The sequence below is a fragment of the Hermetia illucens genome, chromosome 2 (assembly GCF_905115235.1).
Source record: "Hermetia illucens chromosome 2, iHerIll2.2.curated.20191125, whole genome shotgun sequence".
Lineage (NCBI taxonomy): Eukaryota > Metazoa > Arthropoda > Insecta > Diptera > Stratiomyidae > Hermetia > Hermetia illucens.
In genome coordinates this window covers 51,318,553-51,332,820 of record NC_051850.1, presented here as the reverse complement: position 1 = coordinate 51,332,820, position 14,268 = coordinate 51,318,553, and the positions used below count along the sequence as shown (strand labels likewise).

At 43.1% G+C, this 14,268-nt stretch overlaps 1 protein-coding gene across 3 annotated transcripts in view; it reads left to right on the top strand.

Annotated features, from left to right (window-relative positions):
• Window positions 1-6,826: 6,826 nt before the first annotated feature.
• The window catches only part of LOC119647410 (serine-rich adhesin for platelets), a 42,049-nt gene continuing 34,607 nt past the window's right edge, over window positions 6,827-14,268 (top strand). For all 3 annotated transcript variants that reach the window (XR_005248864.1, XM_038048286.1, XM_038048287.1), the window contains exon 1: window positions 6,827-8,972. Coding sequence is in view for 2 of the 3 variants with exons in the window: in XM_038048286.1 (XP_037904214.1) it covers window positions 8,031-8,972 (942 nt within the window). In the remaining variant the exon portion in view is untranslated. The remainder of the gene's footprint in view (window positions 8,973-14,268) is intronic.

Genomic DNA, 14,268 nt, shown 5'->3' with positions numbered 1-14,268 from the left:
CTACTAGGGTTTTCATGTGCCACTTCTTAAGGGACGACAAAAATGCCGCTCTGACGACCCAAAGTTCTTTCGCAAGGATTTTTGCCAGCCGGCAAGAGTTCAAATTTCTCCACTCGGCTGCGTGAATACTTGCAGTTTCACCCTTCAGAGTAGACTTCACAAATTCCAAAAGCTGGTTCTGAACCCACCATTGTGGATTCAGACCCACGGCGAGCCAGTCTGTCGGCCTCTGCATTCCCAGCGACGTTTGAGTGCCCCAGCATCCAATCAGGAATGTTTCGTTCAGTCGGCCAAGTTTCAGCAGCAGCTGATGACAACTCCACACCAACTGGCTTGATATGTCGTTGCTGTTTAGTGCTGATAATGCCGCCCGACTGTCGGAACAGATTCGAATGATGTGACCCCTCCATTTTTGTCGCAGACATTCTTCTGCTGCCAATGAAATGGCATATATCTCTGTCTGAAATATGGTCGTCATTTTTTCCGAGGGGTCGGGCCGGTTCCAGTATCGGATTCCCCGAGAACACCCCTGCGCCCGATCCGCTCCCCATAACTGACCCGTCGGTGAAGATTATTAAGTCTGTAATATGAAAAGACTCATGGCCATTTATCGACCATTCTTCTCGTTGGGTGATCACGACAGTGTATCTCTTTTCAAAAACGAAAACTATATGATCGACCGGCATCAGAGCTACTGGATCTTTGTCAAGGAATTTCCAGAGAGACGCATGCATGACCGTGTGATATGCTTAGGCAACCAAGCCTCTGAAACAGCGTTAGCAGCTTCCTGCTGTTAGCAAAGTTCAGTCTCGGCCACCAAACGATGCATACATAAATCAAAATGGGTTTTATTATCGATTTATACATCCAGTGTATCCGTTTTGGTGAAAGTCCCCAGGTCTTACTTATCGCATTCCTACAGCACCAGAGCAATATGCATGATTTCTGATATTGTTCCTGGATATGGTGCTTCCACGTTAACTTGGAGTCGAAATGTACTCCTAAATACTTGACTGTTTGTGCCAGCTGGATTTTCGCCCCTGATAAGATGGGTAGTGTATAGCTGCCCCAGCTGACGTTCCTAGTGAACATAACCAGTCCAGTTGTCCTAGCGTTCATCGTGAGTCCATTGTGGGAGCACCAACTGTGGATTTCATGCAAAGTTTCATTCAAGCGGTCACATACTGTTTCCGCAAACTTGCCGGTAATTATTATAGCTAGGTCTTCCGACCAGAGCCGTAATACCAGGGGATGCCACCGTGATGTCGATGACCTCTCGCCTGACCACGTTGAAGAAAGTAGGTTCATTACCCAAATTAAAGATCCGCAAATCGGTTTCTACTAGATACTCCAGTAGTCTCGATCCACTTGCATTGATGTCGGAACTTCCCCAGCATATGTGGTGAGCATTGACATCCCATTCTGCTATTACCCCCACGCCTCTACTTTTGGCATATTGGATAGCTCTGATGAATGTTCCAATGGGAACGTCTTATGCGTCATAGGGGAAATAGTATCTCCTTATCTCCTTGTTGACTTTTTATGATTAGTTTAGCCGATCTGGTGTTGACATCACATAGGTCGTTAACCAAATTAGCCTGGAAGTCTTTTGACACTACCATGCAGAAGCGGGATCGATCACATTTATTGACATACAACAGGTCAGCATGTTAGGAGTTTAGGCCCCTGACTAAATGTCTTGCAGCTATTGATCCGACGACTGATAAGTGCAGTCGCCGCTTTACAATTCTGCAAATTTATTTGGGAAATCTGACACCTCATCTACGCTTCAGATGAAGATTCCGGGGGCTGCACGTCCCCTTCAATGGTGTTAGGAGCCGACACTTGTTACGTAACGGTCCCTAGTCTGTAGTAGAGCCGGTAGCCCGATTTTTCCCGAGCCTTCTTAACGTCGGGTTGGTCGGATAGTGAGAAAAGTTCCTGGCCTATCGGCTCTCTCTCTTGTTTTGCTGCCTAGCAGCATTCAGGTGGAAATGTTGAGGTTATTCTGCACACCAAGTTGTTCCAGAAACCCAGCACCATTCCATTCTGTTTTTCTGGAAGTCAGAGGAAGCACTTTTTTAACGATGGCAGCTCAGAGACCCTTTTCAGGGTTAGTCGCGCACCCTTCCACACATCGTTGAGGGAGGAACAGTACTCCCTGAGCCACTCGTTCGTGTCTTCGTCCAGTAAGTTAGTTAGCTGAGAACACTTACGGTGAAATAGTAAAGTTTCATTTAGCACAATAAATTAATGCGGCTTTGTTGCATATGAGGAAGTACGGAGTCAACAGAACAATATTAAAACGTATTGTTTTAGCGCTAGCCAGCACAAGACGCCGATTCTTTCATCGGCACATGCAGCTTGTCCTTTAGCGAAGAGCTAAGAACCCGCTTTCTGTGCTTCAGGTGGAGCACCGAAACACCAAGTAGGTAGTCGCCTTAAATGCGGCGAAGTTGTTCGGTATAACGCCAAGGATCTCTTTGATGTGCATCAAGTGAAACACCGAAGCGCCAAGTATAACAGGTTAACTCTTATGAGTAAATTTTATTACTGCACTGGTATACAATTTGTGTATTGTATTTATACACACGCATCCTATGAGAATTAAGAATGCAGACAATATGTGAATTTTGAATGTAAATTAAATGGGAAGGTTTATAGACACTTCACATTTCATTCAGATGTTATCGGATATCGTGTTGCGATAAATAGATACATTCCAAACACGTGCAAAATATGAAAACAAAATTTAGGAAGGAACTAATTTTCGCAAGGATTTGGAATGTGCAAATAGAATGAAATCGATTGGTTTTGAACACGCATAATAATTTAGTGAAAGTGTAGCGTAGATTTCTACGAATCCTACGTGGAACTATTTAAGAGAATTCCCCATGAATAGATGAGATGTAGTTTGTTTTCAAAATTCTTACTTTAAAAGTTAGATCACTTTTTAATTTGCCCAGACATTTAAAAGCAAAACATTCTGCGGTTATTACTGCCATATCTGTGTGACCTGCTGATGGGAAAATCTGATCTGTTGCTGATTTACGTGGAATGAAGTTTCTTTGGAATAGACCAATGATGCTCTGGGCATGTGGAGCTATCCCCCCCCCCCCCCCCCCCCAGCAAGATAGCAGAGAATATCTTATAGATGGTACTCAGCAAGTGATACCTCTATAATTGCTCCACTGTGTGATATCTCCCTTTTTATGTATGGAACAGATAATGCCTCTCTGCCAGTCGTCAAGCGTTGATTCGTTGTTCCATACCTTGAGCATAAGTTGATGAACCGCTTGGTGTAATTGGCCGCCTCCATATTTAACCAATTCGACTGTGATTCCATCGGCCCCTGGCGACTTATAGTTTTTAAGCCGATAGATTGCACGGACTGTTTCTTCTATATTTGGTGGTGGTATTATTTGTCCGACATCTTCAGTTGGCGGGATCTCCAACTCGCCGTTGTTGAGCAGTATCATTATTCTCAATCCATCGCTCCAATATGCTCATTCCGTTGGAAATCAAATTATCCTCTTTGTCTCGGCAAGAGGAGCATCGAGGCTACATCCAGCTGATTCAAATGCCAAATTACACCTTGGTCTGATTCCTAACACTGTGCGCTAGTTATACCATTGGCTGGCATCAAGCCCCAAGAAATATCTCCTATTTTAGCTCGACACTCCCTACATACAACGTAAAGAACTCCAATCTTAGCTTAATCATTTCCTGATTAGCAGCAATATCAATATAAATTTCAACCTGAATAAGTTCCCCTCAGAACCGTTCCTGGCATCAATGACCACGATGGCATTATCCTTGATATCCAACTTTCTGATAGAGTCACGCGTCTGCCGCCTTTAACTGGACCTGACTTCAGGAATGCTAACTGGAGGCTTATTAACCAATCGCTTTGATCCAAGCTGTTCCAAATTTAACTTTCTCCAAATCACCGGATATCCAATGATGTATCTTACAACACGGTTCGTCAGTACGCTGATACAATTAAGGTTGCATGCGAAGAGCTCGTGCCAACCCGCACTGTCAACTACCGAAAGCTTATATTTCTCCCGGACGACGTATTCAAAGATCTAATATAAGAAAAACCTACGGTGTAAACTACTTAGAAATAGAGGATGAAATGCATGACCTCGATAATTCAATCCGGGATAGGATTCTTATTATGTGTACTAATCATCGCCTAATCAATATAAAACTGAACCAAAATATGTATACAGGAAATTCTGTAAAGTCTCCCCACAACTAGGCAAATTTGCCAACTGCAATGATATCTTACCCCAACATATTTCTCCTTCTAAAAAAGGAAACGTCCTTCCAAAGCTGACCAGAACACACTCCACACGCTTGGCCAAAGCTCCGAAACTGGAAGTGATGATTCAATCGCCTTCCTCAAATCGATAACATATAACCAAAGGATCAATCAAACTGGGGTGTTCACAAAACTTCTCCTAAACAGGCTCACTGGCACGAATCACTTCTACCCCTACAAAGATTGAAAAGCCTCTTCTTACTGATAGCTACAAACCTAACTCCACCCTTTCAACTACGGATAAAATCTTCGAGTGAACATCAAACTCATCATCGATGAGCATTGTGATGGGGACAATACTATCCAAGATTTCCAGTTCGTCAATTGAACAGGTCATTCGGTTGAACACGGGATTCTTTGCAAGACTCCTGCAATAGACTGTTTTCGTATAGCAATACCGGTTAGTCTATAAGCGCAATAACATCCTAAATTTCCATTCGTTAATCTTTAGCTTTCTAGATGGTCGGTAATCTCAAGTGAAAATTCAGCAACAGCTCTTCTCTTCCTGTACCAGTTCTGCTGGCATCGAATAAGAACCCGTACTTCCGCAACCTTTTCTTCTATTTTTTCACAGCAGACATTCCCCAAGCCGCTCCTAACCGCAGCCCCATCAAAATCCTCCAGTATGCCGATGACTTCATACTTTACATCTCTTCAAAGGGCATAGTATGCGAGTAAGTTTCTCTGAATTCATATTTGGAAGAGGTTTACTGATACTTTACCAGATGGAAACTAGCCCGTAGTCCTTAAAAGTATCAAACGATTGTCGCGGGAACTGATTGAGGATATATTCGAAAATATTTTTCGATGCTAAGAATCTGTTATCAATTCAATTCCAATTCCTAACATTAGCCATCGTCATCACCTCCAAACTATCTAACGTCCTTCGTGTTAACAAGATATTAAACTGTGTAAACTACGCCTTCAAATTAAATAAACCAACTCCAAAAAAAGTCAAAATTTTAGGCTACAAACAGTTAATTAGACCTTTGATCACTTTCTATGAAGAGGCTACGCCTGAAGGAAATTCAAATTTTCCGCCATGTAGTGGCTTATTTATAGTAAAAGCGACGATGGTACAAAGTACATATTCAGCGAGATCCTTTACGACACTTCCCAAACGCCGCGTATCGTAGCCATCATGGCCAGTTATGCAGTTAAATTCGTAGAAAGATGGCAATCCACTAGTTGCCGGGTGTCTGGGGGTTGAAATCAACGGGGAAAATTTCCTCTACAAGAATCAATCTGAATCATGCTATCTGGACCTACGGCAATCAGTTATGGGATGCCGTAAAATAAACGCATGGAAAAAGCATATCACAAAACTGAGTGGATGGCATGGGTACCTTGGAATTTATGGAGGAAAATATGGATGTAATTATATCGACATTTTAAAAAAAATCCATGCCAGCGCGCAGAAATTGGGTATTCGTCAAACCTTCAAGATATTCCAACACAATGACCCGAAATATATAGCGTGCAAAACACGCATTTGGTTATTGGGCAATTATTTTAAGGTATATGAAATCCCTACACGGGATATCGAACGTCTAGCGCCCTACACACTGCTTTATGCAGATGATGTTTTAAGCAAAAATGATCTCGAGCAACTTGTCCAAAAATGGAATGATTGCCTTATGCAACACGGTCTCAGAATGAATCTTAACAAAACTGAATTTTTGACGACCGATCCCCATGAAACAGGCACAATCAGGCATAACAGACAATGCCCAGAACTGAGCGATTTAAATACCTCGGGTCACCGCTATCAGCCAATGGAGAACTGCGTTATGAAATTGCTTCACGCATTAACGCAACCTGGATGTAGTGGCGTTCCTTGTGATCGACATATCAACGAGCGTCTCAAATCTAAAATTTACCACAATGTCGTCCGTCCTGTCGCTCTCTATGGTTCTAAGTGTTGGCCGATTATAAAAGACAATGAATGGCGTCTTGCGGCAATGGAGACGAAGATGTTACGTTGGACTAGTGGCGTGAAACGTTTTGATCACATCCGAAATGAGGATATCGCGATCTTTATGGGGTTGCATCCATCGTGGAAAAATTGAGAGAGAGGCGTATTCGATGGTATTGTCACGTAATTCATGCTAACGAGAATTAACTTGCAAGAATTGGTCTAAACAACAGTGGCTTGATACGCTGGGTGGGGTTTTAAAAGCCTCAAGATTGCATCCAGATCAGGCATTCGATAGAGCCAAATGGTGAAACCGATCACCACGAGCCGGCCCCGCTTGTGAACGGGACAAACGCTGAAGAAAAAGAAGAAGATGAAATCCCAACACAATCTACAATTGACTTCGCAAAAGTTCCATTTCGTCAAAACACACTCGATGGAACGTGTTCTCGAAGAATGGAAAAAAATCCAGCCGAATTCATACCACAAAGAGTGAACATGAAGCTAAATACCTTCATACAAAATACTAACTAGTCGGTTTTTTATTATTACGAAAATACAGTTTCTTTTGTAATTCGCTCTGAATAAAAGTTTTATTTTGTTCCATTTTCGTTAATTTTTTCGCATTGCATTCAACAGGCAATAAATTTCGTCCTTCTATAAAAAATATATATATTTATATATGCATACAACTACTTCCTTCCTGGGCACTTATGTGTTTGTTACGACGCTGTCCGGATTTCATTTACGCTCACTGTAGTTGTCTTTTGTCATAACTTAATTTAGCATGGTGCTTTCCAATTCAAATTTACATTGGATAGCAAAAAAGTTTGAAATGCATTGCAGATAAATTCCGATTTGATTTGTCTTTAATTAATATAACTGTCTCCATTTAACCATATGTTCCTGATACCCTTAATAATATTTTTTCTGATAGAAAAAGGGTACTGCAATGTCCCATTTGAATTTCAGGAAAGTTTATTATTTTTCACAAGAAAAAAAATGCTGCAGCTGCGTGTAAATTTTTAATAACTACCGAGAACTAAAGCGAAAAACACCTGATGACAAGTTTTAAATGGTTTCATAAATCTTTAATAAGAAATTGTTTATTTAAAGAGTTCGGTTATCCGCAGACAGAAAATAACAATCGTGAAGTTAGTCAATCAATGTCGATACGGCAGTTCGGAAAGGAGGGGAACTCGCATTCCAATCAGAAAGCAATCGAACAATAGTTGACAGTTCGTGGTCGTCATATTTTTCTCGATACACGGCGGGCAGTGGAGTGGCCGCGTTTGTTGGTAAAATGCATTGAAATTGTTTTAAAAACCAGCCACAAGGCACTCTATTGGTAACACAACGAATACATGGTGCAATTTTTCGAATTGGGCACGTGCAAGTTATAGAATTTAGGCGTGAACTCTCCATTCGAGAGTTGTCGAAACCTGACAGCTATTGTGAAGGCGAGTGCAAATTTTTCCCCCACATCTGAAGCAAATCTAGTTGGCCCCTTCTGACCAGTGATCTGTGTCGAAACAAGTGTTTAGCATAGGCAAATGAACAGGACAACAATACCGAAATTGTGTACTCACGGGCTCGGGCAACATATCGCCGTGCAGTCCATTTGTTGAGAAACGTCGCCTGGACTGACGGTAGCCCAGAAACGTTTTGCGCGATTAACGGTACAATTGTGTGGAAATCTAGTGAATTTGCATAATCCGTGAAAATCGAGCGAGAGTAGAAGCGCGTGGAGTCAATGGTCGCAGCGCGACTTCCCAGCTGTCGCGGAAAATGGATGACTTGGGTGCGGAGCATTTGAGTCAACTGTCGTCATCTTCGAGCAACACCGCCAGCAAAAAGTCGGATTCATGTGCAATTTTCGATAGCTCGTCTGCGGCGGGTGCACCCACAAATCAAGTTGCCACTGCAGTCGAGAAGGATGCAAAATCGGCAGCGCAAATGCATCTGGGTGGCCGCGAACGAGACGGCAAGCGACTGGTGACAGATGCCAGCGGAGCGACGTGTGTTGCGAGCAACAACGGTGACAATGTTGCGGGCGATGCGAGCAACGGTCGGGCCCGTGTTGCTGCCGTGGATGCACCTGTGGACGACGATTCTGACGGGAAGGAAAAGGCCGACGTAACGCCAGAGAATTTGAAAAAAATCGTGGATGATGTCATGAGCACACCCTCCTCTGGTCCACGCGACGCTGAAGTGGAAGCGGACACGCCAGGGAGCAAGAGTGCAAGTGATGGAATTTCGTCGCCCACCACATCGGCCGACCAGGTGTCTGACCAGGTAGCGGTGGACGACACGGCGACGGGGGACTTGCAAATTGTTGAGGATGAATCACCGACGAAACAAGCTCTGGCTTTTACCATCGACTTTAGTGATGGCATGGAAAAGAATGCGGCCGCGGCGGCCGCCACTTCGCAAAAGTATCGCAACATGGTCGAACGCTTTCAGAGTCGTCATCGTCGCGGTGCTTCCATGTCGAAAATTGAGGATCAGCCGGCCCCTACCACTCCGGTGACGGGGCGAACACCTCGCGTTGGGTCGGCACAAAGTGTACGCCAGAAAACAGGTGAAACGAGTGAAGCCAATAAAGTGAAAATGAGAATTCGTGATCAAAGTACTTCCGGTGTGAGGGACGCGAATAAGAGGCACAGCTGGTCGCCCAGATCCAGCACGCATGAACCGCTTGAACCACAGAAACCAAAGGAAGTGAAACAGGTCAGTACAACCCTTGCCCTGTGTCATATACCTGTACCCTGGTGACATAGTTTAAAACGTCTGATCCACTACGGTTTTGCTCTGTTTGAAGTGTAATTAGATCCCAATTAGGGCGCTAGGTTTGGTGACAAATTGTTAATTTGAGTAGAAGGGCGCAGCCTTTATTCAACAAAATAAGTGCTTACTGTGCCCTTCTCTTCATATTCATATTCATGCGAAAACATCACTTAACCATACTAACTTGGGCAATTCCATATCCTTTTTTCTAATCAAATTCAATGTCAGCTGGCAATCCTCATTGCCTTCCCATTCGGGTCCCACCTTTTGCATTATGACCGAATCCTTCTCCTTTCTCCTTGTTTCGACGTTTCTGAGCCGGCAAGATGGCAATGTGTGTCATAACCACAATACAAGAGGCTCACTGGCTTAGGTTATTAGCCACTTACCATAAATTTGTAAGTCATGCATGATGGGGGAAGTATAAATTTCAGCGGTGGATTCTCGTTTTAGAGAACGAAAAATCGCAAATAAATTAAATCTAAATGGAGACCTGAATGCAAGGATTATTTGTGAGGTTGATTGGAAGACACGACCTGTCAACAATAACGTTTGGGGATTTTCAAGTCTTTGCCACTTTGTGTATGCTACGCACCATTATGCTAGCTTTGCCCGGGAAGCTTGCGCTTTACTCTTCCTCGCCATACTTTTGCAGGGCCATCTACTCGTCGACCACTCTGAGATAGTGGATCCTATCGCATGGTATAGCGAGCAATGGAGTTATTGCCTTTTTTAAAGTGTGATCTATCAGGACTTTTGCCGGTGTACCGATGCAGTTTTTCGTTTAAGATTGTTTCGTGCAAGAATAACCCAATGAAATCATCATCATCAACGGCGCAACAACTCCAGACATCCCGGTTTTGCGCCGAGGTCCACCAATTCGATATCCCTAAAAGCTGTCTGGCGTGCTGACCTACGCCAATGCTCCATCTTAGGCAGGGTCTGCCTCGTTTTCTTTTTCTACCATAGATATTGCCCTTATAAACTTTCCGGGCTGGTTCATCCTCATCCATACGGATTAAGTGACCCGCCCACCGTAACATTTTATCCACAACCTGAAGGTCATGGTATCGCACAGAGATTTCGTCGTTATGTAGGCTACGGAATCGTCCATCCACATGTAGGGGTCCAAAAATTCGTTGGAGGATTCTTCTCTCGAACGCGGTCAAGAGTTCACCATTTTTCTTACTAAGAACCTAAGTTTCCGAGGAATATATTAGGACTGACAAGATCATCATGTACAGTAAGAGCTTTAACGCTATGGTAAGACTTTCAAGCGGAACAGTTTTTGTAAGCTGAAATATCGTCGTAGCTGCTATCCGTTGTGACTTTCGACCCTAGATAGGAGAAATTATCAACGGTCTCAAAGTTGTAGTCTCCTATCTTTATTCTTCCCGTTTGGCCAGTGCGATTTGATGTTGTTGGTTGGTTGCTTTTTGGTACTGACTTGGCCATCATATACTTTCTCTTGCCTTCATTGATGTGCAGCCCAAGATCTCGCCCCAATCGCCGCCTGCTCGATCTGGATGAAGGGAGTTTGTACGGCTCGGGTCATTCTTCCCATGATGTCAGCATATGCCAGTAGTTGCATGAACTTAAAGAGGATCGTACCTCTTGCATTTACCCCAGCATCACGGATCACTTTCTCGAGGGCCAGGTTAAAGAGGACTCATGGTAGCGCATCCCCTTGTCGTAGACCGTTGTTGATGTCGAATGGTCTTGAGAGTGATCCTGCTGCTTTTATCTGGCCTCGCACATTGGCCGGGGTCAGCCTAGTTAGTCTTATCAATTTCGTTGAGGTACCGAATTCTTTCATGGCCGTGTACAGCAATGTGTTATTGCCCTTTCTGTAGTGTGATCTATCAGCACTCCGATGATATGGCACAGATAGGATCTAACGGAGGCTTGGAGTCTTTTAATAATAGTGGCTCTCATATAAAAGCCCAGAGAGAACCTTGGCCAGGAACAATCTCAATTTGATGTTGGAGTACCTTCAATTCCAGATTTTAGAGAAAACTGTGAAGGCGGATTTAGTGCTATTAATGCGTCGAGTAACATGGATTTAAGAAAATAGGAAGAGGGCAATGGTCCGTTAGATTGAGACCCATGATTTTGTTAGTGTTTATTTTCAGTCCGAGTCTGTTTGTCTCCTCCAAATCAAGAGCTATTTGGCAAAGGTCCATGACTCGGTGAGAGAATAAGCATTTGAGGTGTTTGGGCAAGGTAGCCCGAAGAAAGTCACCCACAACAAGAAGTAAGTTGGAGTAAGATCTGGACTTCACAAACTTTTAATGGAACACAAAAAATTGGTGTGAGTAAGAAATATCCAATTTGAATTAAAGATAACTTTATTCTCATAGTCGGCAACATATTACGCACCATAATTCGCGGTTACCTGAAATGTACTTGAGCTCCCCCAAGGATTTCTCAAGGCGTCTTCTCTATTATTCTGCACCAAGTGCCCTCGGGGGACCCACTCATCTGTCATCTTGGGAGAGTGGATTCCACTACATGGTCGATCACAGTGTGTACGAGTGGCAGGTTTGTGCGCCGACCAAGTTTTCCGTTTAATGTAGTGTGAAACCAGCGTACCCGGATGATACGCTGCAAACAGATGTTCACGGGGGCTTCGAGCTTTTGAGTAACAGTTCATTTTCCCTGTGCGACTCCCATATAGTAAGTGATCTTTGTGTTGAGGTAACTGAATTTTCAGATTTTAGATAGGGCAGCGAAAGTGGATCTCGCGCTGTTAATGTGTCAGAGAACATGGAGTTCGGTCCCACCGCCAGAAAAAACCACACTTCCTAAATATATAAATTGTTCGACATCTTCTATGCTTTCCTTGTAAATGCAGATGGAGTGCGGTGGCCCGCCAGACTGACAGGTTTTGTTAGTGTTCTGTTCAATTCTACTTGCCTCCTTTTCAAACCCAGAGTCATTTGTCCAAGGTCCATGGCCCGGTGAGACGGCAAACAGATCTCGTCAGGGTAGTCGAGATGTTTGAGAAAACATGTCATGTTCCGCTGAATTCCTCCATGTTCTCCGGGCAAAGCAGAATGAAAAATTTCATCGATAACAAGAAGATACATTTCCTGTTCATGCTCTCGAAAGCTTTCTCGAAATCGATGAAGAGCAGGTGCAGCGAAGATCTAAATTCTGCGCATCGTCCCAAAAGGCTCCGTAGGGTATTAATACAGAGGATCCGGAGTAAAAACAAGCCTGCTCTTTGTCGATCAAGTTTTTGAGATGTTCTTTGATGCGTTCAAGGATTATTTTAGCTACTATTTTTGCAACGGGAGGTGGCACACAAATAGTTCTCCAATTGTGATACACAAAACGGGTGTCTTTCGTTGGAATCTTAACAATCATCGCCTTCTTTCACTCTCTGGGAAAGGTCTAGGATTCCCAAGATTTCTGTACGAGTGGGAGCAACAGATTTACAGAAATGACAGGTGCAGCAAACAATAACTCTGCGGGAAGACAATCAAGCCCGGCGATTTCTCTTCTGCTTGGATGAATAGTCCATATCTGTATTCGGCAGTAACTGGCCATATTATCCGGAAGAGGAGGAAACTCACCGGATATGATACGGTTAACAATCGTGGTGAAGTTTTCGTTCCACTTCTTCAGCTGCTCGTAATCGTGGATGAGAAGTCGACCGTTGACGTTCTTCACAGGACTATCGAAAGATTTACGACTACATTGTAAGCTCTTTCGTGGTGCACTTCTGGAATCATTGCGTTCTGTGGCATCTTCCGCCTCCCCGATGCATTTCCGCTTCCGCCATTCCTAGCCAGTTCTTATGACGCTCCGCGTCCGACGACCTGTGCACCACCCGACGAAAGATCATTTTTGCTCTTGGCCTCATTCTCATCGATTTTCTCAGGTGGGTTACTCAATATATTTGCCGTCCGATCATCAAGAAGGCTCTCCCACTGTCGGACATTGATGGCAGGCTCTGTGCTCGGAAGGGTTCTACCAATGACGAGTGATGGTAAAGATCTACTGACTTCTTTGACTCGAATAGGCAAGTGGAGATGTCAGAACCTTCTTGATGCTGTCATACTACATGTTTTTGGGGAATAGAATGACATCCTATAAAGAAATTTGTCTAACAATTTTGAAAAGTAGCGTGGCCTAGTCGACTTACTAGCCGATAACAAAAGCAACATCTAATAGGGTGGGCCAGATGAAAAACATGTCAGGAAACCGCAAGCTAGGTGCTTCAGGTATAAAAGATCTTGTGTTTGCCTATATGAGGAACGATAAATACATGATAATTCTGTGTGTATATAGTTAAAAAAACATTTGCATAAATAGTTTAATCTGGAAAGTACTGTATTGATAATAGTCAACCTCATACGCTTCACACTAGGCGTTCAATATTATTAGTAAATGTGAAGAAGGTAACCTACAACAGATATAAAAAAGTCGCGAAGCTCGGCGCTTCGGGTAAAAGGTTTTGTGTTCATCTTATGTGAGGAACGTCTTATTCGTACATATAAAAAAATGCAGAATATTCCTTCATTAAATGCTAAAATCTAGATATACATATGTGCATACATGTCAAAAACATCAATATTGGACGCTACCCGCAAACTTTATTAGCACATAACTACGCACAGACATGTCTATCTCGATTAATTCATACTAATATACAACTAACTTAAAAAAAACCTAAAAACGGGAAACTAAAATATTTCCATGGACACCCCCGCTCATATAAGACCAATTTATGTGAAGATGACTTCATCATACACGTCTTAGAGTGCAATAAATTCACGTAAAATGTGATACATAGATCCTCTATAATTTTGTTGATAATAGTTGAATTTCATTCAAATTGTTTCTTTCATACAAAACCTTAACAAGGGCTGGAAAGAATTCTCCATGAATGGAATTTCAACATTTCACTCGAATGTCAATTATTTACTTCGCTTATAATGCAGTAAATTCGCGCGAAATTGAAAAGTTTGAACTGGTGAAACTTTGACACTAATAGCGGGGTTTTCATGAAACTCGGCGTGTACGCGATACTCTATGTCGGTGCAAAATTTCATACTCCTAAGATGAACTTAAGGGGAGTTTCTATGATAGTTAATTGCTAAAAGTTGGTAACATATAATTCATAATTGTTTAGGATAAGTGAGGGATCCTAAGTGCACAACCACTTGCTGTTGGACCGGACCAAATGGAGAGCAACTTACTCTCATGTCTTTTTGGTCCACGGATTCCTCGT